General features: G+C 46.5%; 6 protein-coding genes and 1 long non-coding RNA gene across 12 annotated transcripts; 2 read left to right on the top strand and 5 right to left on the bottom strand.

Moving 5' to 3' along the window:
• Positions 1–764: 764 nt before the first annotated feature.
• On the bottom strand, positions 765–4,030 carry LOC112874925 (hexose carrier protein HEX6-like). The gene is made up of 3 exons (XM_025938524.1): positions 3,871–4,030; positions 2,974–3,296; positions 765–1,997 (listed from the first exon to the last, which is right to left on the bottom strand). The coding sequence occupies exons 1-3, from the start codon at positions 4,001–4,003 to the stop codon at positions 903–905; spliced, it is 1,551 nt and encodes a 516-aa protein (XP_025794309.1). The 5' UTR covers positions 4,004–4,030; the 3' UTR covers positions 765–902.
• On the top strand, positions 1,672–3,148 carry LOC112874943. Of its 2 annotated transcripts, XR_003225072.1 has the most exons (4): positions 1,672–1,982; positions 2,073–2,174; positions 2,627–2,769; positions 3,007–3,148. It is a non-coding gene; the product is annotated as an uncharacterized LOC112874943 (long non-coding RNA). The 2 variants fall into 2 exon arrangements; XR_003225071.1 differs by lacking the exon at positions 3,007–3,148 and having other exon boundaries at positions 2,627–2,875.
• Positions 4,031–4,763: 733 nt separating the features above from the next.
• Positions 4,764–6,517, bottom strand: LOC112874936. The gene is made up of 4 exons (XM_025938547.1): positions 6,137–6,517; positions 5,727–5,894; positions 5,542–5,650; positions 4,764–5,457 (listed from the first exon to the last, which is right to left on the bottom strand). Exons 1-4 carry the CDS (start codon positions 6,452–6,454, stop codon positions 5,243–5,245), a joined length of 810 nt encoding a protein of 269 aa, XP_025794332.1. The 5' UTR covers positions 6,455–6,517; the 3' UTR covers positions 4,764–5,242.
• An 832-nt stretch (positions 6,518–7,349) lies between these two features.
• On the bottom strand, positions 7,350–8,925 carry LOC112874929 (quinone oxidoreductase-like). Its single transcript, XM_025938534.1, has 4 exons — positions 8,424–8,925; positions 8,119–8,345; positions 7,803–8,060; positions 7,350–7,692 (listed from the first exon to the last, which is right to left on the bottom strand). The coding sequence occupies exons 1-4, from the start codon at positions 8,908–8,910 to the stop codon at positions 7,375–7,377; spliced, it is 1,290 nt and encodes a 429-aa protein (XP_025794319.1). The 5' UTR covers positions 8,911–8,925; the 3' UTR covers positions 7,350–7,374.
• Positions 8,926–9,214: 289 nt separating this feature from the next.
• On the bottom strand, positions 9,215–13,799 carry LOC112874922 (sphingomyelin phosphodiesterase 4). The gene is made up of 4 exons (XM_025938522.1): positions 12,308–13,799; positions 11,323–11,466; positions 11,083–11,199; positions 9,215–10,162 (listed from the first exon to the last, which is right to left on the bottom strand). Exons 1-4 carry the CDS (start codon positions 13,685–13,687, stop codon positions 9,542–9,544), a joined length of 2,262 nt encoding a protein of 753 aa, XP_025794307.1. The 5' UTR covers positions 13,688–13,799; the 3' UTR covers positions 9,215–9,541.
• A 236-nt stretch (positions 13,800–14,035) lies between these two features.
• Positions 14,036–23,986, top strand: LOC112874921 (probable helicase CHR10). Of its 5 annotated transcripts, none has more exons than XM_025938517.1 (20): positions 14,037–14,286; positions 14,364–14,371; positions 14,574–14,652; positions 14,754–14,920; positions 15,024–15,149; positions 15,993–16,173; positions 16,696–16,831; positions 16,922–17,039; positions 17,625–17,714; positions 18,261–18,368; positions 18,473–18,673; positions 19,183–19,308; positions 19,404–20,089; positions 20,513–20,658; positions 21,278–21,436; positions 21,787–21,901; positions 21,991–22,389; positions 22,494–22,538; positions 22,702–22,833; positions 22,923–23,986. In XM_025938517.1, the coding sequence occupies exons 1-17, from the start codon at positions 14,106–14,108 to the stop codon at positions 22,034–22,036; spliced, it is 2,673 nt and encodes an 890-aa protein (XP_025794302.1). In that variant the 5' UTR covers positions 14,037–14,105; the 3' UTR covers positions 22,037–22,389; positions 22,494–22,538; positions 22,702–22,833; positions 22,923–23,986. The 5 variants fall into 5 exon arrangements, with proteins under 5 accessions (XP_025794304.1, XP_025794306.1, XP_025794302.1 ...); XM_025938518.1 differs by having other exon boundaries at positions 21,991–22,415; XM_025938519.1 differs by lacking the exon at positions 21,787–21,901 and having other exon boundaries at positions 14,036–14,286; positions 21,991–22,538.
• Positions 22,601–23,626, bottom strand: LOC112873458 (acidic endochitinase-like). Its single transcript, XM_025936404.1, has one exon. The coding sequence runs from the start codon at positions 23,624–23,626 to the stop codon at positions 22,703–22,705; it is 924 nt and encodes a 307-aa protein (XP_025792189.1). The 3' UTR covers positions 22,601–22,702.
• Positions 23,987–24,186: the final 200 nt, after the last annotated feature.

Here is a 24,186-nt window from a genome sequence, read left to right as displayed (position 1 = left end):
GAATTGAAAACTCCACTGGGATTAGCGGCACCGGAGCCGGGAGCCGCCGGTGGAGGGCGGAGGAGCGGCAGGCCCGCCTCCTCTTTTTCTGCGAGGTGCGAGCTCGCAGTCACACACATATGCTAGGAATAAACCTCCCCAATCCTTCCTGAGCAGCCGGCACCTCGGGGCAGGTCCATCGTGAGTGTTGTTCAACTATATTTTTTTTTCTTTGCAGTTCTAGTATCCGCAATAAGATACTTTTCATAATATAGATTATAGATATGTTGCTAGAATATAGATATGTTGCTTTATATTTTCAAAAGCAACCATATGCTCGTTCTGCAAAAAGGAAGAGCAGTCGTAAGCTGATTAGATGGTGCCATTCTCAAAGATACCTGCTGTGCTATTTGCGAAGCACATGCTATAATTCTGGAAGCCCCTTTATAGGTTACACCAGGGAAAACATTTTCGCTGAAATTTCAGTGAAATTTCTGATATATCGTGTTTATCACTGGAGAGGAATAAATTGTTTTCACCGAAATTTCGTATAATGAATCATCTAATGTGCTAAACTTGTGATAATTGACATACTTCTTTATTCTTATACACAGAATTGGGATGTATGGTGTTTTAGAGATTGTTTCTAGAAAAATCATACAAAAATTTTTCTGGGAATTTTTTTTGTCCAATATTCCCGATATTTCGTATTTATCGGTAGGATCCGATAAATTTTATTTACCGAAATTGTGAACCCTGGGTTACACAATGCCAGAAGAGTCAAATTAGGAGACTAATGCAGTTACTAGTTAGGATAAAATTTGTGCAGCTATACAATATACCTGCTTGATGCATGCATATTTACTACTAATCAAAATGGTGTACCATTTCTGCAGGTTTCACCAAATAAATAAAGAAAATCACTATGTGGTGGACAAAGCTATGCTTCTTGCCTCTCTCTCTTCCTCTTCCTCTTCCTCCCCTACAATCCTTTTCCAAAACCAGTGCCTCCTCCAGACCTGCTCCATTTGCTCCATTGGCAGTTGCTTCGTCTCTGGCAAGAAGAAGTATATGAAGAGTGTCATCACACACACCCATCCACCAAAGAGGAAGAATGTTCCAAACTTGAGATGGCATAACATTGCAAGGAAGGTCTGGCCAATCACAAATGTCACCAAGAAGATCACAGCAATGACAATGCTCTGCCCGGCTGACCTGATCTCCAGTGGGCAAATCTCGGTCGGGACCAAGTAGGTCAGAGGTCCCCAAGACCATGCAAAGCCTGCAACGAACACGCACATGATGATCAAGACTAGGTATGCATACTCCTTTTCCATTCCTCCATGGTCCTTGAACTTTGCAGCTAGGACTGCCCCTACCATGATCTGTGACAAGATCATCTGAATGCCACCTACTAGGAAGAGCTTCCGACGCCCAAACCTGTCAACGACAACCATCGCTACAATGTTAGCAACTGTTGCACAGATGCGTGTGACAACCGCTGACATGAGGGATGCACTCTCCTTGAGCCCGATGGTCCGGAACATGACTGGCGCATAGAAGTTGATGACGTTGATTCCTGTGACCTGGTTGAAGAATGGGACCAAGAGTGCTATGACAAGCTGTGGCCTGTACTTCCTCTTGAATATGTTCCGGAGTGGATGCTGTATTGTCCTCGAGACGTTGCTAGCAGAGACCAAATCGTCAAGCTCTTTCTGGATTCTAGTTGTGCCACGTAGCCTCTGGAGCAGGATCTTTGCCTCATCAATGTTGCCATCACGTTGGATTATGAAGCTGGGTGTCTCAGGCAGGAATACTGCGCCCAGTGTTAGGAATGCAGCTGGCACAGCTGCCAGGGAGAGAGAGATTCTCCAGCCCCATCCATCTGCAATTTTCTCGACTCCAAAGTTGATGAGGTTTGCGATGAGGATGCCGATGCTTATGCAGAGCTCAAAGCCATTGTTGATGGCCCCACGGTACTGGGGTGGCGCCATTTCTGATAGGTACAGTGGAATAGACTGCAAAAGGATACATATATTGCTGTGTCAAGTTATTATATACTCCGATCCTGAACAAATATAATATGCTTTCAGGGAGCATGAATGTCCCTTGTAGATTAAGAATCTGGAAAGGTCTGATGATAATATCAAGTGCCTGGGGCAACCTGCATGTTTTGTTTCTTTTTGCAAAAGCAGGTATGAGCAATCTAGCTATTTTGGTGAATCCTGTATTAATTCTTCCTTTTTCCCCCCTTTCTGCTGTGGATATTCTCCACTTTAGCTGTGGGCATATGCAACTGTACGTAGCAGGTTGGGATCCTTGTCTAGTTTGTTACTTTATTGCTGTCCGGTGTATGTATCTGATCTACCTTTGCTATAAAACAGGAGTGGAGATATTTTGTCCACTTCAATTCTTCCTTGCTTTTTCTATAAATTAAATTCTATCTATCGATCGATCGATCGATCGATCGATCGAAATCACTAATTCACTGATCAGGCCACAGGATGGAAGAGTTGAACCTTGACTTGGTGGGCTGTGTTTTCAATTCTAGCTAGCTAGTGATGCCCATGAAAAAGACTGTTCACTTGACTTTGGCTTGAGATTTTGAAGCATTTTCTTTCTGTTTTATTCTTTTCTCCTCCTTCAGCAGGTAATAAATTAAAGGAACCACATGAATATGGGTAGTCTGTGCCACTTGCCGATGTTGACAAGGACAGAAGAGAGGATGAGCAATTCGCATTATATTGGTTGTGGCTGCTGGCTGGCTGGCTGGCGTGAAGTAGCGATGAGGTACACTGCTGCTAGTTGAGAAATAAGGAATGAATTTCGAGTGTGTATGTGACCTCGATCTTAACTCATCTAAGTAGTGTCAAAGTTTATTAATTTGGTGTATTAATAGTGCTAATGTATGTATGTGTGTGTGTGTGTGTGTGTGTGTGTAATGAGCGAGAGAGAATTTAATGGCGCAAGCGAAAGATTGTGTACGCGCGTTACCTGGTTGGTGAAGCCTAGTCCTATGCCGAGCAGGATCCTGTTGAGGAGGAGCATGTAGACGTTGACGGCTGCCCCGCCGAAGACGGAGCCGACGACGAAGACAGTGCCGCCGATGAGAATGGAGGCGCGGCGGCCGAACCTCCTTGTGACGGAGGAGGCGAAGAGCGTTGCGACGAGGCCGGCGACGTAGAGGGAGGAAGTGAAGACGGTGAGGAGCTCGCTGTCGAAGCGGCAGTAGTTGCTGACGTTCTTGTCCCCTTTCATCTGGTGATACACGTCCGGGAAGAACTTGCTGAGGAAGGACTCCATGGAGGTAACCCCACCTGGCAGTTTGACACTTTGACTTGACTTGAGCAATATAAATAAATAAAAACCAAAATGGAAACGAAAATCTAGAACTGCGTTGCATCATCTATTCATCTGAGAGAGAGAGAGAGAGAGAGAGCCATGCATGCATGCTGCATGAATCATCTACTGCTAAGCATAAAGCATGCATTGAACTGAATTCAGTGAACTGCTAGTGTCGGCTGGGTTTTATTTCCTGCTTGAATTGGGTTCAGTTCATCATTTCCATGGATGAATCCATCCATTCGTCATCCATCTATGATTTTGGTTGTTGTGCGCTGTTGGTACGACAATCACAATTAATACTAACTGATTAGGGGGAGCTAGAGAGAGAGAGGGAGGGATGCATTGCTGCTGGACTGGATCTATCCATGTCTGAAGCTAGTGAACCGGAAACCATGCCCTGCATTATCCCTTTGCATCTCCTCTCCCTCCCCTGAACAGCAGACTGACAGGCTCGTGCTTGCTTAGCTTGCAACGAAGGGATGGAGGAGAATGAAGAGGGGGAATGAAGGGCAGGGCAATGCAAGAGGGATGGAAGAAGCAAGCAACCTGAGATTCCGAGGTCATAGCCGAAGAGGATGCCGCCGCTGCCGGCCACGATGCAGGAGAGCACCACGAAGGACGTGACCCGGCCGCTGTAGCCGGCGCCGGCGGGGCCTTCCACGAAGGCGCCTATGGCCATGCCGTCGGCGTCGGCGGCAGCCGGTCTCACTGCACCTCTGTGTCAGACCGTCAGTGTGTGTGTGTATCAAGAGGATGGATGGAAGCTGGAAGCTGGAGGGATGGATAGATGGATGGATATGGTTTTTCTGAAGCAAGCAAGGGATCTGGGCTGTCTATTTATTGGCGATGCTGCCGTCTGATGGGAAGTGGGCAATGCCGATGGTGTGAGACGATGGCCAGAGGCCAGAGCAGCTGCCTAGCTATTGGTAAGGGACCACACCACACCTCCATAGTCCTTCCTCTTCCTCACTGCAAGCCCAACAAGCAATGGCATGAAACCAATCACTGCTTGCATGATTGTGCATATGTCCATGCTCATTTTCACCACTCCATTGATGCAAAGTAAAAAGTATTTGTGAGCTGGACAGAGCATGCAGCTGAATAAAAAGCAAGCCACACAGAGAAAGGCCAAGCGTCGAAATCGCCACGACTTTTTTTTGTTAAAAAGAAAAGAAAAAAATCTCTTTCAGAAAGCAAGCAAAGCAACAGAGTAAAGGCAGACAGGCAGGCAAATTCAGCAAAGAAAGGAAGCCACCAAGGATCAGATGGATCCATCAAGGTCAAGCCAGATGTGTGCGTGCTAACCTTGCTTTAGCTTGCCGCTGGACATCTATATGCATCGATCATGCACTAGTAGTATCTGGGATGCATCATGCGTGCAGATCCAAGCACATTTCGGAGACGACGCAGACACAAAGCACAGCATTATCAGAATGGCCTTTTCCAGTAAATATTCAGAGGATTTCGTTTTCTTGGGTGCCATAGAGGGAGCAATCACATCACAAAAAACTAAAGATGAAGAAGAAAAGCGGTTGCCATGCATGGGCAATCGGATATGGCACCACTAGCCCTTTCCCTCTCCCTCTCCCTCTCCATCTAGAAGAGAGGAGGGGGACACTTTGAACTACCATAGATTCCACACCACGCCATGGATCATTCATTCTGGTCTCCTTTTTCCTTTATGCCCTCCCAGCCGTCATCGCCATACATAGGCAATGGTATATGTATCCACAGTTGAATGCACTCCACTTATTACTTAACAAAAACCTACCAGTTTGTGTATTATTCCCTGAATTGCTGCTGGACGGAACAAGAACAAACAAGCCTAGGCCAGAATCAACAGGCATGAAGATGTAGAAACACCAGGGATTATCGATCCGCATACAAAGCCGGAACGGAATGTCAGCTCCAATCCTGCTCAACCAACAAACCAGCTCTCTGACACCGGGGCATACTGTATGCCTGTGGTGCCACTCTTGGTCAGGACCCTGAAGCTGTCCGCGGTGAAGCCCCCTTGCTCATCACCAGGCTTCGTAGACACCTGCCTCTCCAGGATAGAGTACGCACAGTACTCCACATCGTAGATCTCCAACCCCATCTCAAAGTAGGACACAGATGCCCCGACACCCTCACCTGCAACGACAGGTTCCGTTGTAACATGGCCACAACAACAGCATGATCAAAACTGGATATAGCACACACATCTTGGATACTCACCGTGTGTCACTAAGAGTAGGTTTTCATGAGGATACTTGTCAGCAAGAGCCTTGATGACACTTGCATATCTGCTTCTTGCCTCCAAGATGGACTCCTCCCATTTTGGTACCTACAGGCCCAAAAATTGCTTTTGAAGGGTGCTGCCATTGAACAATATGGATGGATCGCACTGCAAAATCAGTTACCCCCGGGTAGATTGACTCTGCAGAATGGTCAATTGTTCCGGCCGGAAAGATGGCCTCAAGCTCTGGCACGTCGGGAAACCACTTACGGACGCCGGGAGCCACCTTGCCAACAATACCGCCCATTGCTTGAGTGTTCATCATCTCAGACAATCCATACTCAATAGACACCTGAAAGATGGCAAACGCAGCTTCAAGATATGTATGTACAAGGGCACTAGTTTCCTGATGGCATTTCATTGCTGTGAGCAGGTTGAAGAAGCAACAAATTCATAGCCGAAACATCGGCATGAAATTTCTTTGAATAGAAAGCTGAGATTTGCTTTCGTTCGTGGGAAGGGAATCGGTTGCACTGCACAATGTACCGGAAGGAATCAGCGGAGGGTACGGAGAGCAAACAGACCTACTCCTACCTTGAGGCGTGAGGTGTCGAGGGGCACATTGGCCGCGTCCTCGATGGCGAGCAGCGCGGCGTCGTTGGGGACGGCGCATAGCGCGGCGACTGCCCGCGCGGCGGTCTGCCGGCATCGCAGGAACGGGGAGACGAGGACCCGGTGGACGGCCCACCCGTCGGCGGCGGCCGCGGCCCTGATGCGCTTGCCGACGGTCCAGGCGCGGAGGAGGCCGGCGTCGGTGAGCGGCGGGTCCCAGGGGCGGGGCTTGTTGGCGGGCCAGATGGGCTCGGCCTGGTCGAGGCGATCGCCGTGGCGCATGACGACGACGCGCTGCATTTCCTCGCCCTGCGGGATTCGGATTGCGGCGGCGGCCGCCGCCGCGGATGGGGTCGGGGAGTCGTCAGGGGGGGGGGGGGGGGGGGGTGGGGGCAGATGGGGACGCGCACGCGCACGCGCGGCAGCAACAGAGGAAACAGCTCATTAATTACGCAACAACTCATCATCAGCAACCCAATTACGAACAATTAATTAATAATTATAAATAAATAAATAATACTGGAGTAGGTAATTTTGTGATTAATTAAATACTACTCCCTCCGTTACAAATTGTATGTCGCTTTAGCAAATCTAATACATACGTTTCGCAATGCATCTATATATATACACACACATTATGTCTATATATGTATGTAGCAAAACTTATATATTTTGATTTACCAAAACGAACTCCAGTTTGGAACGGAAGGAATAATTATAAGTCTACCTAGATTTGTTTTAAGTCATTTTGACTATAATACTATAGACTGACAACACAAGATTGATAAATACAGTATTCGTTAAGTTTTTTAGCGTGTAACCCCTTTATATCTAAGATAATATTTTTTATAGATATTTGCTTGTTAGAGCGATTTTATGCCTAATAGACAGAATTTAAAACTCATATAATATGAAACGGGGGTGCCTCTGCCCGTGGTTTTGGTCTGGTCAGGTCTTTCCATGGATTGAACGGATGCATGTCAACTCTTCTGCTCACAAAATTTGTACCAGCAATGGGGGCAACAATAGCAGAAACAGTAACTGCATCACCTTCTTACTAGTGAGCACCATCAACAAAGTAACTACTCTTCTCAGCATCCAATAACACAAAGACGACAAATTTATTCCTTGAGAGAAACAGACTTGAACATATGCATAATAAACAGATCAAACCAGCATGCATATCATATGCTTCATTCGAGTTGATGCCGATGCCTAGCCTAGCTATCCGTATCCGGGATAAGTACTATGGACCCGGAGGTCTTCCTGCCCTCCAGATCTGCATGGGCCCGTGCAGCTTCCGACAACGGATAGGTGTGGTTCACGCGAACGCGCAGCACCCCGTTAGCAACATTGGCAAACACCTCGCCAGCAGACTCGAGCAGCTCATCGCGGGTAGCAGTGTAGTGCATCAGGCTAGGCCGTGTCAGGAACAGCGACTTGGAAGCCAGGTCGCTCATCGGAATCGGGTCAGGTTTGCCTGAGGACTGCCCAAATGACACCAGGAAGCCGCGGGACGCCAAGCACTCCACGGAAGCCTAGAGTTGGGTATTAAAAGTTAAAATCGGAGAACCAGTGCTTCGTAGCACGTTGTTGATGAGATCAACACTCTAGTAACAGTGATTGGAAGAAAGAGCACTGTAATCACCTTGTATGTATCCTTTCCAACAGAATCATAGGCCACGTTCACACCTTTTCCAGAAGTAATCTCCTTGACTCTTGCCATAACATCTTCCTTTGTGTAAATTATCACATGGTGGCATCCATCCTGGGTCGCCTGAGCCGCTTTCTCCTCATTGGAAACAGTCCCAATGACAGTGGCACCAAGTGCATTTGCCCACTGACAAAGGAGCGAGCCAACTCCGCCAGCAGCAGCGTGCACCAGGACAGTGTGGCCACTCTCAACCTGCACATGCATGGCAATCAGGTGGCTGTTGCTGTGTCGATAGATGTGCAGGGCGTACCTTGAATACACGGCGAAGCAAGACATGGGCAGTCATGCCCTTGAGCATGACCGAAGCTGCTTGCTTGTGATCAACTGAAGGCGGCACGGGAACAGCGACGCTGGCTGGAAGGATCTGCTCCTGGGCATAGGATCCCATGGGGTTGCCAGCATATGCAACAACATCCCCAACTTTTCTGCCAGTGAGGCCAGGCCCAACTGCAGTGACAACGCCAACAGCTTCCCTACCTACGTTGTTGGTTGATGAATTAGATTTTGTCAAGAGGAATTTTACGCAATCAGAAGAGAATAAATTGATCGGGGAACCTGGGGTGAAGGGCAGCGCGGGCGCGGCGTAGACCCCCTTGCGGAAATAGACATCGATGAAGTTGACGCCGATGGCGGTGGTCTTGATGCGGATCTCCCCTTCCTTGGGGTCCCCGAGCTCCACCTCCTCCCACCTCATCACCTCGGGGCCGCCGAGCTCATGGACCCTGATGGCCTTGGCCTTCACCATGATGCGGTCGCCGGAGCAGCGGAGGCGGAGGCGGAGGCGAGAAGAGGAGGAGGAGGAGGGGGATGGACGGGAACGGGAGGGAGTGGTCACAGCGAAGGAAGGCAGCAGCAGGTGGAAGAGGAGGATGCGTGGCCGCCGCCGGGGGGAGGAGGAAACCCAACAGGTGGCGGTGCGGGTTGTCATCGCCGGCCGACGTCTGCCTGCCACCACACAGCCAGCAGCCCTCCTGACTAGACTCTTCTTCTTCACGGGCCAGGCCCATAGACATCTGCTGCTGGGCCACTTTGCAATACACATATGTATGTATGGGCTTTGCCTCGGTTTGGTGCAACGGAGGGAGGGAGGGAGGAGCGAGCGATCTGGCTGGCTGGCTGGCTTTCCTGAAGAAAATACAAAAGAATTAATAAACACGCCGCACTCACAGATGATGAGATGATGTTTAAAGAAAATGAAACCCTTTCATTCATATTGCTTAGCTGCAGGTGGAAACCGTACATGCATGCATGCTTCCACCACGGACAGCCATACCACCAACCGTAATAAGCCAATTCCACATTGCACATCACCACCTAGCCAACACAATGCTGCATGAACCAGAACCACCAGCAACTGACCTCTCGCATCTTTTGCAAACCTTCTAGTGTCATACAGTACAGTACAGTACAATGCTGCTTAGGGTCATACAAGCAGCCTCAACATTTCTCTTTCACACTTGCGGTAACGGAACAGCAAAGGCCTGTACAGCGCCAACAACACGCTATAAAACAGGTACACTTTGTTACCACCACCTTTTTTTTTCCCTTCTTCCTAATTGCTCCTGTACAGCTTATGCAGCATAACCTCTTGGTACCAAAACTTTCGAGTTTCAGTGGATGGTCATCTCAACCTCGCATGTGCTCCTCCCAGAAACAACAAGTCTAGACATATCTCAACCTGAAGCATTCCTTGTTACAACCACCATGGCATACAGCACAACGGCAGCTGACAGCAGCTTTTTTGAAGCAAAAACTCTCAGATTGATCTTCACCCTGTGTGATCTCATGAACTTCAGCAAAGCTTGCCCCACTAGCACTATCACTGAACATAAAGCAACAAGAGCAATTCTGGCAGCATCCTTCGGCCCGCCCACCGTGTTCAGATCATTGCGATCAAACCGAACGTAGGTAGCGCTAGCAGCAGGGCTATCATCAGCATCACCACGGTCAAGCCCAAGGGCATCATTCAGCCAATCAGAAAGGCGGATCAGAATCCTTGCAAGCCAGGCCACTTCAGTCTCTGAGATGGGCCTCTTCATCCACTCGCCTCTGTACTTAACATCATCCCATGAACTCTTCCCCAAACTGGGATGCTTAGGTGTGAATACTTCCCCACGCGCCTGTTGGTGTTGATAATGTAATTCCTCCAGTGAGGAGGTACTCCCATGAATTCCTCCAATCTGGCCCTGAAAGACCTTTTTCATCTTGGACTTGATAGAATCCAATGTCTGGAGAGCTTGCTGTGCATCACCTGACAGACGTAGTATCTCTGACTCTGCTCGGATCAGAAGCAGCTTCATAAAAATGAAATTGCATCAGCATTCAGCTCCACAAAATTGTAAAATAAACACATATACATTATGCATATAAGATTCCGTATTCACACAAGCAAGCAAAATTAAGGAGGGCTAACGTTTGGAGTTTTTTGGGGGTCTGTTTTGTTTAGTGCCCTTGCCTACCCAACCAAATATTGGCCATGCCCCCCAATGATTTAGCCACTGTTTGGTACTGCTCCAAACTTTGGCCTGCCAAACAAATTGGCTGTGACCCAAGCATCACAGTTCATCTGCTTGGCGTGGCAAAATTGAGCCCAGGAATTGACTTTGCTGCTTGGGCCTAACTCAAGTGATGTGGCAGTAGAAGATTGGTTGTGATTAATACATGTTCCCTTTTTCTCATGCCTTTGAAATGAATACATCTCCCAAATCAAGTATCATATTTGAGAACTTGTTGAACCATTAAATTCATTGCCATTAAATCTACGATTTAAGACCCATATAGGGACCACATGTCACACTCATAATTTTGGCTTGGTCATGAACCAAACGTTACTTCTGAGGCCCATTTTTGGCACTACCCTCGATTTGGCCACGGGCAAATTTTGTTCATGCTTGCTAGGTTACACAACCAAACAGCCCCCCTTTTGACATACACAAGTGATGTTAATTGTAATGTTAAATAAACTAACAGACGATTGAGCTTCAGGTTCCTCAAGGTATATTAGGCGAACCACAGCTCAGTAACTCGTCCAACACCACACTTGCTAAGGTAGACCATGATGGTTTGATCACTCAAGCTTTCACGAGTACATTCCAAGTAATGAAATTTGCATATTTGAACAGAAGTTCCAGCTGTACCAATTATATGATGTACTAAGCCAAAAATTGGAAGCAAGCTTGTCAAACAGATGAAACATGCTAATTATATGGCGTACCTGAAGAAGATTATAAGCACCGTTCTCATCATAACTGAAAAGCCTTAGATCAGAGTTCCAATGCTCATGCAAGAATGACCCATCTGCATCAGTTTCTGACAAACCATCCTCCCAGTCCTGATGGAGATGTACATGTCATACGGACAATTAGGGTGGCAATTCCATGGAAGAGTCATTCTAATTGTCAACTTTTTAGCACCATTCAAATGGCAATTGACTAAATAATAATGCATGCCCTACCTTTAGCTGTTCACGAATTGATGGCACATACTTCAAAACGTCATCATATGGCGGGGATGACCCAACTAGTTTAGTATGATAAGCAGCATCCACTTTGTGCAGAAGGTCTAACAGCTCTGGAGTGGAACTCAAGACTTCTAATACCTGGATAACCCAAGCAATCATGTAATGCACACACAGTAATTATAAAGATCATTGGAAATAGATGACATCATTTATATAACTATCCACCCATTGGTTTAATTGACAAATGCATCTGGCAAGCATTTTATTTATATCAAAAGACGTATGGTACATAGTTAGACTAAGCATACAGTGATGAATTACATCCCACCAAAGACCCAATAAATTCAAGAGTTTAAGACATGTTAGGCACAGCAAGACATCTTTGTTTTATGAATTTATGCATAGAGTTAAATGGAAACTTGAGTGATGCATTTCACAGGTTACATTGGCTTCAAATAGAAATGGGCATATCAGAAACTAGCAAATTAGAAAGTCCATAGATCACACATAAATTATTCTGGAGCACCAGCTAACACAAGGACTAACCACCCTAGGTGCTGCAAATTGATAATTTTTTCAATTCCAGTTTGTCCTCATACAACAAAATATATCTTCAGGCATCCAGAAGATTAAAGCTATTAGTAAAAAGCCACCAAAATATATGATCTACACTTACAGTTTCGGCCTTTAGGGACAGTAAAGGAATCATGCATCTGTCAGAGGTGCATGTGTCTACCTCCCATGTACTCACCTTCTGCCTTATATACTTTGCTGGAGACATCCAACACTCCACAAGTGTACACACATAGTACATTACAATGAGCTCATCATACTTCTTAATCATGAACTATTTCTATTGTTTCAGTGTCTGTTAGTATTCAACTTAACAACCATGAGTGAGCAAGGCACATAGGAGGCATCAGACACTAAGGTTGCCATAGATATAATACAAGTAACAAAAGTAAAGCCCAAGACTAACCTTGTATACCATTAGGAGCACTGAGGCAACATCGGAATGGATAAACTTATGGGCAAACCCCAGGAAGTGCACAACCATGGAGCTGTAGAACAAGTAATTTGAAAGAACATATGTCTTCCACAATGGGTTGTATACCATGTTGCACTTTTGCAGCTCCTGGTCCTCCCCTGCTTGCTGCTTGCCATACCCATCCAGCTCCTGTTGGGTAACCTTCCATGGCTCCATATATGCCAACCACACAGAGAAGACTTGTGTTGCATTTTTTATCGCAGCACCAATGGGGCAGAATAAGAATGTTCTTAGTACAAAACGATACAGAGGCCTCTGTATCAACGGATTCCAAAAGCCAGCCTGGGTATCCAAGAGCCCATTCCACACTGGTATTCCTTGAGACGGCGTGGGTGCATCCACGTCCTCTAATGCGCGGCCATTGCAGCAGTCGAGGTACATCACAAGCAGCTTCACTGCATCACCCAAGCCTGGTGACGGTGGCCGCTCACTCAACTCGGCACGAGCACGAGAAGGTAACCGCAGGCCCAGGGCATTGCAAGTCTGCATGGGCAGCGGCGAGAAGTCATCCCCGACAAGCCAGAACTGGACAAGGGTGTGAAGCAAGAACTCGGCCCGTGCAAATGACGAGACCGCACCGATGCCATCGTTGGTTGTCCGGTGGAGCAGCCTGCTGCCCCCGCCCACCCGACCAGGCGGTGTGCGTGTGGGCACGAACTCGCAGAGGTAGGCATAGAGCAGCTTGAGGTATAGCGAGCTCTCGGGCTTCTGGCCAGGCCTGCGGATGGCGGTGGTGGCGAGGGTAGAGACCCAGCTCTCGAGGCGGGAGCGCGACCTGAGGCCTGGATTGGAGGTGGACGCAGATGCGGCGGGGGCGGCCGGGGATGCGGACGAGACGGGGTAGTAGGCGAACCAGAAGAGGTAGTACTCGAAGACGGAGAGGTGGAGGTCGGAGCCGACGCGGGGCGAGAGAAGAGGCGAGGCGGGGTGGGTGGAGGCGGGGGAAGCGAGCGCGTGGCGGAGCCAGTCGGGGAGGCGCTCGTTGGGGAAGACGAAGCGTATGAGGGCGAGGCGGTCCGCTGCGGCGGCGGCGGCGAGGAGCGGGCCGGAGGGGGCGAGGAGGGTGAGGAGGAGGTCGGGCAGCGCGGGGTCGGCGGCGGCGAGGTCGATGAAGGAGGCGGAGGAGGGGGAGGAGACGAAGAGGCGGTAGAGCAGGGAGGGGAAGGCGTCAGCGAAGAAGGCGCGCGGCTGGTCGGCGGCGTGGCGGGTGAGGTAGTCGAGCACTCGGGATGTGGCGGCGGCGGCGGCCGGGGGAGTGGCGGCGTCGAGGACGGCGGCGGCGAGGGAGGACGCGTCAGGCCCGGGCGGCATGGTGGCGGGGAGGTCTAGGGTTTTGGGATTCCGGGGAGCGATTTTTGAACTTCTTTCTTTCTTGCGATGAGATTTCCGGCGGAAATGGCGCTCCCCTTCTTCGAATTCATCGCCGACCGTGGGTGAGGAGGAGAGGAGACGAGACGAGACAAGAGGAGAGGGCAGGGGACTGGCTCTCTGCCCGGTGGGGTCAGAGAGACTTCTTTTGGGCGGGTACGGGCACGGCCCATGGCTGATTCGCCTAAGCAGGCCGAAGCTGGATCTGGCCCAACCCAGCAGCAGCAGCAGCCGTCGTCGTGCTCCTCTCCTCTGGTGGAGATCTGGAATCCTCCCTTGTCTCGCCATTCCCCCCCCCCCCCCCCCCCTTTCCCGCCCCTCGCCCCTGTCCCAAGAATCCCAACTCTCCCCCCTCTTCCCCATGGCGACCTCCTACGAGCGCCGCCTACTAGCGGCCGCCGACCTGGTCCTCTCAGCCGACGCGCAGGGCCAAGGAATCTGCCTCCCCGACCTTGGCGTCACGGCGGACCTCAAGCCGCACCAGCTCGATGGCGTTGCCTGGCTCATCCGCCGCTACCGCCTCGGCGTCAACGTCGTCCTTGGTACGTCCTCTAGAATCCCCCTCAATCTCCTTCCCAGCGCCAATCTCTCATTCGTTCCCTGCACCGTATCCTCGCAGGTGATGAGGTGAGCTTTCGTCTGCCGACGAGGTGTCCGGTCACGTGCTCAGTGTATACTTTAATCTGCTTATAATTAGACATTGTTCATGTGCCAAATGTTGGACCTCCTACTCGGCCTAGATGATCTTCCTACATTTGGATAATGTGTTTCTTTTTCCAACCATATTAGCTCATGTGACTGAATTTTACGGGTCTTCGACCATGGGCAGATGGGGCTTGGCAAAACCCTACAAGCAATTTCTCTACTGAGCCACCTCAAAATCCAGCGTATTGCACCTGGACCATTCCGTGCGTACACATCTCCCTTCATTTTCTTTTTCATTGATCTCCTTAAGAGCTTACCGCGCATGATACATGCATTTCTGATTCGGTAAGGTCAACCCCTGCAGTTGTGCTATGTCCTCTAAGTGTAACAGATGGCTGGCTCTCAGAGTTCAGTAAATTCTGTCCTTCCTTGAGGCCCCTGCACTATGTTGGCGATAAGGTGCACCGTCGTGACCTTCGGAGAACCTTGTACGATCATGTGCACAAGGCTTCCACATCATCTCATTCTAACGTATGCTATTCTGTTACAGAATATTTTATTTTGGGTTTAATCATCAATAGGTGTATGTGTATCCCATCAATATTTGTGACGTCTTTTTTTTTCCATGTAACAGGAATTATCATTTGATGTGCTCATGACAACATATGACATAGCCTTGATGGATCAAGACTTTCTTTCACAAATTCCCTGGCACTATGCAATTATTGATGAGGCTCAACGTCTAAAAAATCCATCCAGTGTAAGCAGCCATTTTATTTATGTAGTTCTTCTTGTAATTCAGGGTTTGACTGGTTATTTCCTGGTAGTGCTGCTTTTCTGTGCATTATGGGAAGTTTTCAGTTTGATTCAATAGCAAGGAACCTCAGACTTTCAGTACTGTTAGGGAAAAAAACATCTTTACTTTCGAGTGGTATATTGCCAGAGCATCCATAATGACCGAGGTAAACTTGGCACTGTGACTAAGAAACAGCTAAAGAATAGCTATGACTTGATGGTGCCAAGGGGAAATATTCATGTTTCACTAGCAATTTCTGGACTTCAGGTTCAGCTGTCTAGGTACAACCTGTGTTGAGCTTCTAAGGGCTACAACCATAAAATTGCTCAAAAATAAACTGTTTGGCATTCAGAGCCCGTTTGGTGCGGCTCCAGCTCCAGCTGGAGCCGCACCAAACGCCCATATCGGTGGAGCCCTCCTGCCGCCCCGGTTGGGAGAGCCGGAGCCCTTTTGCACGGCGCACAGGCGGAGCCAGCGGAGCCACAAAACGTAGCTCTGCCTGCTCCGGCTCCAGCTCCGCCTTCGCGCAGAGCGCTCCCAAACGGGGCCTCAGTTCTTTGCCAATTATCCGTTCGTCAGCATTTTTCTGAATTTTATAGGTTAGTTGAGCTTGTAATCCAATAGTTAACTCTATATTTATTATGTGCCTCTGGATTATTGTTAATACATGCACCTGCCGAGGCATAAATATAAGTGTGCATGTGTCAAATGTTATACCGTTTCCTTTTCCTTTCAGTTACGATCAATTACAGTATATGTATATTTTGGAACAAACTTCCAAGTTCAACTCAGAAAGTTCTTTGCCAGGTACTATACAATGTCCTTGAGCAACGTTTCATCATGCCAAGGCGTCTACTACTAACAGGCACTCCTATCCAGAACAACCTTTCTGAACTATGGGCTTTGATGCATTTTTGTTTGCCTTCAATATTTGGAAAGCTAGATGAGTTTCTTTCCACTTTCAAGGAAGCAGGGGACTGGTTAACAGGTATTACTTTCAAATTCTAGAGGGATATAGCCTACATTGATTGCCAGGTATCTTTTGTTCTGAACAACAGTACATTTGTGCATTCTTGCTATGATCACTATATGCTGGTTTGTTTTTGTTATGCAGTCTGTTCTATTGCTTACATTTGCAGAGTTCTATTCATGCTTGTTGTATCATATGTGCGTAGGTGAATTTCTGTTAGATGTTTAATGTTTTTACCCTTTGGTCTAGTCATTCTCTTAATAGAACGCATAAAACCAGAGCGTCCCTTTTCATTTAGTTGGTCGATTGACAACCCTGTCCATGGCAATCAAAACTGTGCTTTTACAAATGTTTTAGTCTGTTCTGGGATGATTTTTCCTACATCAGTCGATTATCTTCACCATTTTTTCAATCATTCTTTCTTTCTTTCATGTTGGTTGTGTGTGTGCGCTTCAATCTGAGCCTTTTCTTTTTTGGGCTCTGCTTTGAAAGTGCTTCTTTTTGGATTTCAGAATCATTGATATCTTGTTTCTGAAACAGGTGCTGAAGTTAATAAAGCAAACAGACAATTCAAGATTATTAAACACATACTCAAAGCATTTATGCTACGCAGGACAAAAGCTTTACTAATCGAGAGTGGAGTTCTGGCGCTGCCTCCACTAACTGAGCTAACTGTGTCTGGTTCTTTGCTTCAAGAGAACATTTTCCCCTTTTGTTGCACCCTTGTCCTCTTTTATTTTTAATCTGTTTTGTATTGTTTTTACAGGATGGTGCCACTGACACAGTTACAAAAGAAGCTTTACATGTCAGTGTTGCGGAAAGAGCTGCAAACACTTCTTTCATTTACTGGAGGATCGTCTCGCCACCAGTCTTTGCAGAACATTGTAATTGTTTTCCCATGTTATTACATCGTCTTGTGAACAAGCATTTTATATCTTCTGCTTTGCAATAATTTAAATTAAGTAGATTTCATTTTTTATTTCCTCAATATCACCTGTGCTACGCGAGTTCATTTTCGTTACCTCATTGGTGGTTTGCCACTTGATTATTTACTAGTGTGCATGTAGCAAAAAGGAAAGTATTTAATTGAGTTGTGAGTCATTTGACACGTCATTGTTCCTACTACTCTCTGAAGTTTCTTAACGTAGCAAAACAGATAAGAGTTTTTATTTTCCAAAGCAAGATTGGTATTTCTTTAGTTCATATCAGTGTTCCAGGGAGGTGGTAAAGAGCAGCAGCTGAAACGACTTGATTAAATGAGAAACAATAAAGTACAGGATATTTTTAGAAAAGATTGAGAAGAGGCACAACTAACTACCAGCTCCCTCCAGCACAACAACCCTTTAATTTGTTAACTTAAGCTTTTAAAGTTATACCATTTTAACTCTGTCTCACTTTTTAGAGATTATTTGTTAGAAGTTCCTAGCAAATTTATGGTTCGTGTCTTCTTTTTTTTTCTAAACTCTCAGGTTATACAGCTGAGGAAAGCTTGCAGTCACCCATATCTGTTCAGTGGCATTGAACCTGAGCCTTATGTGGAAGGGGAGCATTTAGTTCAGGTTAGTCTGTTTCATTATGAAATTAAATGCTAAGAGCCTATTTCCATTTTGTCGTACAGTGGTTTAACTGAAAATGCAATTGGAGAATTGGGTAAATAGGAAACCCTTTTTTTCTTCCTTTTCTTATTATTAAGAAAATTGAGCGGGAGCTGGTGAAACCTGGTTAAAACAATAGACATGGTGTGGTGTCACCATGTCTTGTATATTTCCACATTTGTCTGTATTATCAAAAACTAGGAAATTCTAAGTTGCTTATGCAGCTCTTTATTCGTCCCCCTCATGGTCAATCGGTTGTATAGTGCTTCTGTGGGCAGTGGATAATAAACTGTGGTCCAGAAGTCTTTCGAAATTTTTGTTTTTAAGAATGGCAGCAACACTGCCATCAATTAACATAGAAATAGTAGGTGTACAAGAGTCTCAGGTGACAGCATGAGAACACATAACTAAGTAGGGCCACTTAAGCCAGCAGGCTCAAGGGAGGTAAACAGACTTTGGGGAAACTGAAGACATAGTTATTGAATTATTTTATATGGACACCTTTTTCAGGCTAGTGGGAAGCTCATTGTGCTGGATCTTATTCTGAAGATGCTCCATGAGTTAGGACATCGTGTTTTGCTATTTGCTCAGATGACCCAAACACTGGACATTCTTCAGGTTTTCTTTTTCCCAATCATGCTAATACGATTAGTAACTTATTTTTCTTAATACTCGTGCACACATTTCATTGTAACTTATATTTTGTATTATGACTTCAATAGGATTTCCTGGAGCTGCGCAATTACACTTATGAGCGCCTGGATGGTTCAGTACGTGCTGAGGAGCGGTTCGCAGCAATAAGAAATTTCAGCTCTCAATCTACCAAAGGCCTTATGAGAGATGATAATCAGAATGGAGCTTTTGTTTTCATGATATCAACTAGAGCAGGGGGTGTGGGGCTTAATCTCATTGGTGCCGATACTGTGAGTCTAATTGAACTTGATTACATAGCTAATCTTATGGTTTTACCAACTAAATATAGTAGCATTTATTTATTATGAATAAGAGTAAAATGCACCCCAGGTCCCTAAACTTGTCCCGCTGTATCAATTAAGTCCCCAAACTCTCAAAATGCATATTTGGGTCCCCAAACTGTTTAAAGGGTCCATCTCAGATCCCAAACGCGCCATGCGAGCTCCTGGCGCCGATGTGGCATGCCATGTCACGCCTCGTTGGCGAACATATGCAAAAATACCCTTAGTCTCATCTTCTCCCATTTGCTCTTCCCTGTATTTTCCACCCCCTCTCTCTCCCTCTCCATCTCTCTCTCCTGCGCCATGGCCAGCCTGGGCAGCGGCCCCGACGGCGAGCGGGCGGCGTTCGGTGGTGGTGCGGCGGTGGAGGAGGAGGAGGGGGAGCATGCCACCGCTAATGATGACCATACAACCTTTCTGATTATGTTATCCATGGTCATTGAGATGATTGGTTGTAGGTTATCTTTTATGAACAAGATTGGAATCCTCAAGCTGACAAACAGGCCCTACAGCGCGCTCACCGCATTGGACAGTTAAATCATGTGCTGTCAATAAATTTGGTGTCACAGCGTACAATTGAAGAGGTAAAGAGTGTGGCTTACTAGTGGAAGCCTAATGCTTTATTGATTAATTTGCTTCTGAAGTTCTGAGTTTCTTATCCTTTTTTAATTGACATCAGGTCATAATGCGAAGAGCCGAGAGAAAACTTAAGCTTAGCCACAATATTATTGGAGAAGATGATAGAACTGATGTGAAGGGTGGAGATCTGGGAAATGAAGCTAGTGACATGAGATCAATTATCTTTGGCTTGCACCTGTTCGATCCTGCTGATACAACCACAGAGACAATCAATGAGGACACAACTTCTGAGACAATTAATGTGGAGAAACTGGCAAAGTTGAAAACAATGTCTGAAAAGGTTGTAATGATGCGTAGCCATGAACCTTCAGAAAAGGATGAACGGGCATTTGAAATCAACCCAAATTTTGCTGGTGGCAATGGAACTGTAATTAGAAGGGCTTCTGATTCTATTAGTGTTGATCCTGGGCTTAATGAAGCTGCATACCTATCCTGGGTCAAGAAGTTCAAAGAGGCTTCGCATTCAATTGAAGATGCCACAGCTGAACTTGGAAGGCACAGAGCAGCGCCAGAAGAAAAGTTCCTGAAACGTGAAGTTAACAAGAAAAAAGTAGAAGAAAAGAGGTTGGCCAAATGGGAAACTTTGGGTTACAAGACACTAGCGGTTAAGGAACCTGATATCACAGCAAGCCAGAATATTTCAGACTCAGGGTCCGTCCAACTTGTGTATGGAGATTGTACCAATCCTTCAAAACTTTGCCCTGCAAAGCCTGCAATCATATTCAGGTGCTAATTTCCAGGAAGATAACATGATTACATTATTTATGGGAGGCTACTACTTCTTCCTAGAAATCTTTAACTAATTAATAATTACTATATGATGTACCATAATTTCTCTGTATGGCTGTGTGCACCATTGGATGCAGGGATTAGGATGTTTTCTTTTTCCCCGTTCTTTTAGAAAATAGTTCTTCTGTATATTTGTTATTCCAGGCAGTGAGCTCTGAATAGAAGTTACTGCTAGTATAGTACTATTTGTTGAAAAGACTAAGCCTCTCCTATATCAAGTTTTCAACTACTTATTTTAAGTAGTTCAGTATTTTACCATAAGCAATAGGAAAATGAGAGATGTTCAGTATCTTTTATATCCTTCAACATTTGCCAATTTTCTTGTGAACCAAATCTAAATAACTTGCAATGCTGTCGCAGTTGCATAGATAATTCAGGGACATGGGGGCATGGAGGAGTGTTTGATGCTTTGACTAGTCTCTCAACATGCATTCCAGATGCTTATCACCGTGCTTCTGAGTTTGATGACCTCCACATGGGGGATCTTCACTTTATTCAGCTTGATGGTTAGTTTTTTTAGCACTAGCTCGACTAATTTTGATTACTTTTTGTGCACTGCATATCATTTCAGTACCACTCTGATGAATTAAGTGTCATATATTTACATGCATGAAATTCTCTTACCATACTTAACTGTTAAATATAAGGCTGAAACTATCATCGGCACTATGCTGACGTTGCTCAAAGCACTTCAGTAGCTATGCCCATGTGGCCCAGGAGAAGTAGCATGGTGGGAGGATCAGTCCCACATGTAGAGTTGAGAATTGAGACAGGCTGATGGAGCATATAAACACATGCATTCCGAACATAGCACCTCCAATTAACCCTTCTACATAAAGGGGACGGAAACTGTGCATGATTTGTCCAGCCCTACATCAGGCTGAGTAGTATAGTGTGGATTTTGGCTGCAGGGTGTTACTGTTACTCCCTATCCATTCATATGCAATAGAAGCTTTTTCCATGTCGGTGTGTTGTGTCAAAAGGCCCATCAAACACTATGGCTGCATCAAATTCTCCAGCTTATATTTACTAAATCTACTAAACATCCGCCCTCTATTATTTTGTAGATTTATTTTTCAGTATGATCAGGCCTATGTCTTCATTTCATTTGTATCCCTACTGCAGAAGCCAACTGCACCCGGAGTTTGGATGCACCTTTATGGGTGGCACTAGCTATCGTTCAGTCTTACAATCCGAGCCGTAAATTTCCAAGAAGTGAAATCTCCATGCCTGATTTGGAGCTCTGTTTATCAAAAGCAGCCTTCTCAGCTGCTCAGCATTCTGGTAGTGTTCCCTTTTGGTTCCTCGGTATCAAATTGTTGAGAAATCTAGAGCATATTTTTGAACTATCCAAACACCATCCCAACTCTTCCCAATTTATGCCAGTTGTCAATACGCTTATTAGTTCAAGTAATATCTACATGCTAAACATCCAGTTTGACCTAAATGTCCGTAACCATAGGTAGTTTCTTTAAATTTTAAATCATCAAAACATGTTTGTATAACTGCTATAATCACTTCCACTCCTTTGAAGCTATTTCCCCCTTTTTTTTCTTTTGCATTGAACCCAATATGATTTATCCCTTTAGCTACTATCAGGCTCAGTTGTTCGTTTCCATTTCTTTTGTCTGAAGCGATTATCCACATGCCCCGAATTGGTTACCAAGGTGGCTCCCAACGATCAGAATGGTATACCATAGAACGCCTGCTCAGGAAATACTCATCTCTCCATGGAATTGACATTTTCGTGTATGCGATGCCACTTCATTTTTTTTTTTTGAGTTATCTGTTGATGTACTTGCTGCTAATGAATAACTGCTACCGTTTTCCTTTAACAGGTACTACTTTCAGCGTTCATCCAGGCAACAGACATATTCTATCTAGCTCATGCCGACGCTTCTGCTGGAAGAAACCCAAGCTAGGTGTAGGGAAACTAGGGATGTTTCTGTAACCCACTAGAAGAATCAGGGAATATTAGCTAGCTGCAAATCTTTTCTTTGCCCCTTTTTAATAGTTTAGTAACTTATGAATAGATAAGCCAAATGAATTATGTTTTAGGGTGTTTGCCTCCTTTAGCTAAGAGGTATCTGTACTATGATATAAGGAAAACAGTTTGCATGTACTGCCCCTTTTGTTTCTTTGGCATTTTTATTCCTTGTGAAATGTTACCAGATTAGGTGTGCAATCAAGCTGCAACATGTGAGTTTGTTTCTTTAATTGATGAAGAATTTTGAAAGGTGATCTCTGTGAACTCAATATTCAAGTAAACCCTCTCTGCGTACCTTTTTCTTTTCTTTTCTTTTCTTTTCTGCAAATCTGATCAGTGGGCCATCTGTTTTAGGCGCGACAAGATCATCTCAATGGACCCCGAGCACAAGATAAGGAGGTACTTGGTTCTCATTCAGCTTGACTGAAACTCAGCAGAACATAGGATGATGGCCCAATGGGTGGTAGAAATATCGGTCTTTATTTCAGTAGAATATTTTCGTGACAAGTCGATGCGCACACATGCATGTATGAATTCTCACATCCAGAATGAAACCGTGCAGATCAGACGGAGTTCTTGATGGCGGAGCTGTAACCGTCCTGGTCATCGTAGAACTTGGACCACAGCATGACTCCACCGTACTTGGTGGAGTTCTTGAGCGCCGGAAGCACCTGCGACTTGAGGCTCTCCACTGGTATGAATCCGCTTCCTGCAGCATCCGGTGCAGCCGGCAGGCCGAGGAAGATGTATGTGGCATTGATCGCTGTTGTCCACTGGTTCCAGGAGTTGATGAGGTTGGCGGTGCTCCCCGGCGTGTACTGGCAAGGCGGGTTGTTGTAGAACTGGACCCAGACGTGGTCGAAGAGCCCTGTCTGAAGGGCCTTGCCTACCCACTGGTCCGGGAATGGACACTGGGGCGCTGCCGACAGGTACACCTGCTTGCTGGCGCCGTAGGACTTGAGGTACGCGGCAAGTTCTCCGTAGTGGTCTGGGTTTCCTCCCTCAATGTCGAAGTCGACGCCGTCGAGCACGGCGTCGCCAAGGGGCCTCTTGTCGGAGTGGCCGCCGAGGAAGTTGTTCCAGATGTACTGGGCGAGCTGGAAGGCGTCTTGCTGGGAGTCGAGGGAGTAGCCTCCTGCGCCGCCGCCGATGGAGAGCAAGACCTTGACACCCTTGGACTGGCAGAATGTGATGTCGGCGGTGAGGTTGGTGCAGGCGTTGGAGTAGGGGTCGCAGTGGCCTGCGAGGTTGAGCTGCGGGGTCGTCTGCCCCGAGCCGAAGCTGCAGAGGAAGGCGATGTTGACAAAGGCGTAGTTGCCGGTGGCGCAGGTCTGGGCCAGGGTGCCCTCGTTGCCGTTCTGGCCCCAGTAGACGGCAATGCTGCCGCCGCCATGGCTCTTGCTGTGGGATGATACGAGCAAGACGACCATCAGGAGGCAGGCAAGTTTTACTTTGGAGCTGGAGGAATAACAACCGTAAGTTGCCATGGCTCGCTAGCTCTTTCTTATTAGCTTGTTGGAGGCGAGACGAATATGGGATTGGGATCTGGTATGGTTGGTTATATAGAGACAGACAGCAGAGACCAGAGAGAGTGGTGCAGACATGGATGGAAACGTGCCTTGGGGGCCGGTAATAAACCTTTATTATTTTATTATAAGTAGTAGTAGTAATAACATGAACACACCCTCGACTCTACGCCTACGCAGTTTGGCCATCTCGTCTGTTTCCTTTGCTTCTTGCTACCACGGTACGTCGCTGCTTGGTTTCCGTTCCCTCTCTCATCATGTTTTCTAATATGTTACTGTACATGGATAATCTATCAGGCGGAAAAATGTTGCATAAACTAATCTACACTGATACTGCAATACAATACAATTAAAAAAAATTTTGAGTGCATACTACAATACAATTATGCGATCATCTATAGCTTAAGAAAATGCCTGTGGCCCAGAGGAAAGGAGGAGACCCGCAGGCCCAGCAGAGGCCCATAGGAAAGGAGGAGATCCGCAGGCCCAGCAGAGGCCCATAGGAAAGGAGGAGGCCCAGA

The sequence above is a fragment of the Panicum hallii genome, chromosome 9, assembly GCF_002211085.1.
Source record: "Panicum hallii strain FIL2 chromosome 9, PHallii_v3.1, whole genome shotgun sequence".
NCBI classification, from domain to species: Eukaryota; Viridiplantae; Streptophyta; class Magnoliopsida; order Poales; family Poaceae; genus Panicum; species Panicum hallii.
This window is presented reverse-complemented; position numbering and strand designations above follow the sequence as displayed.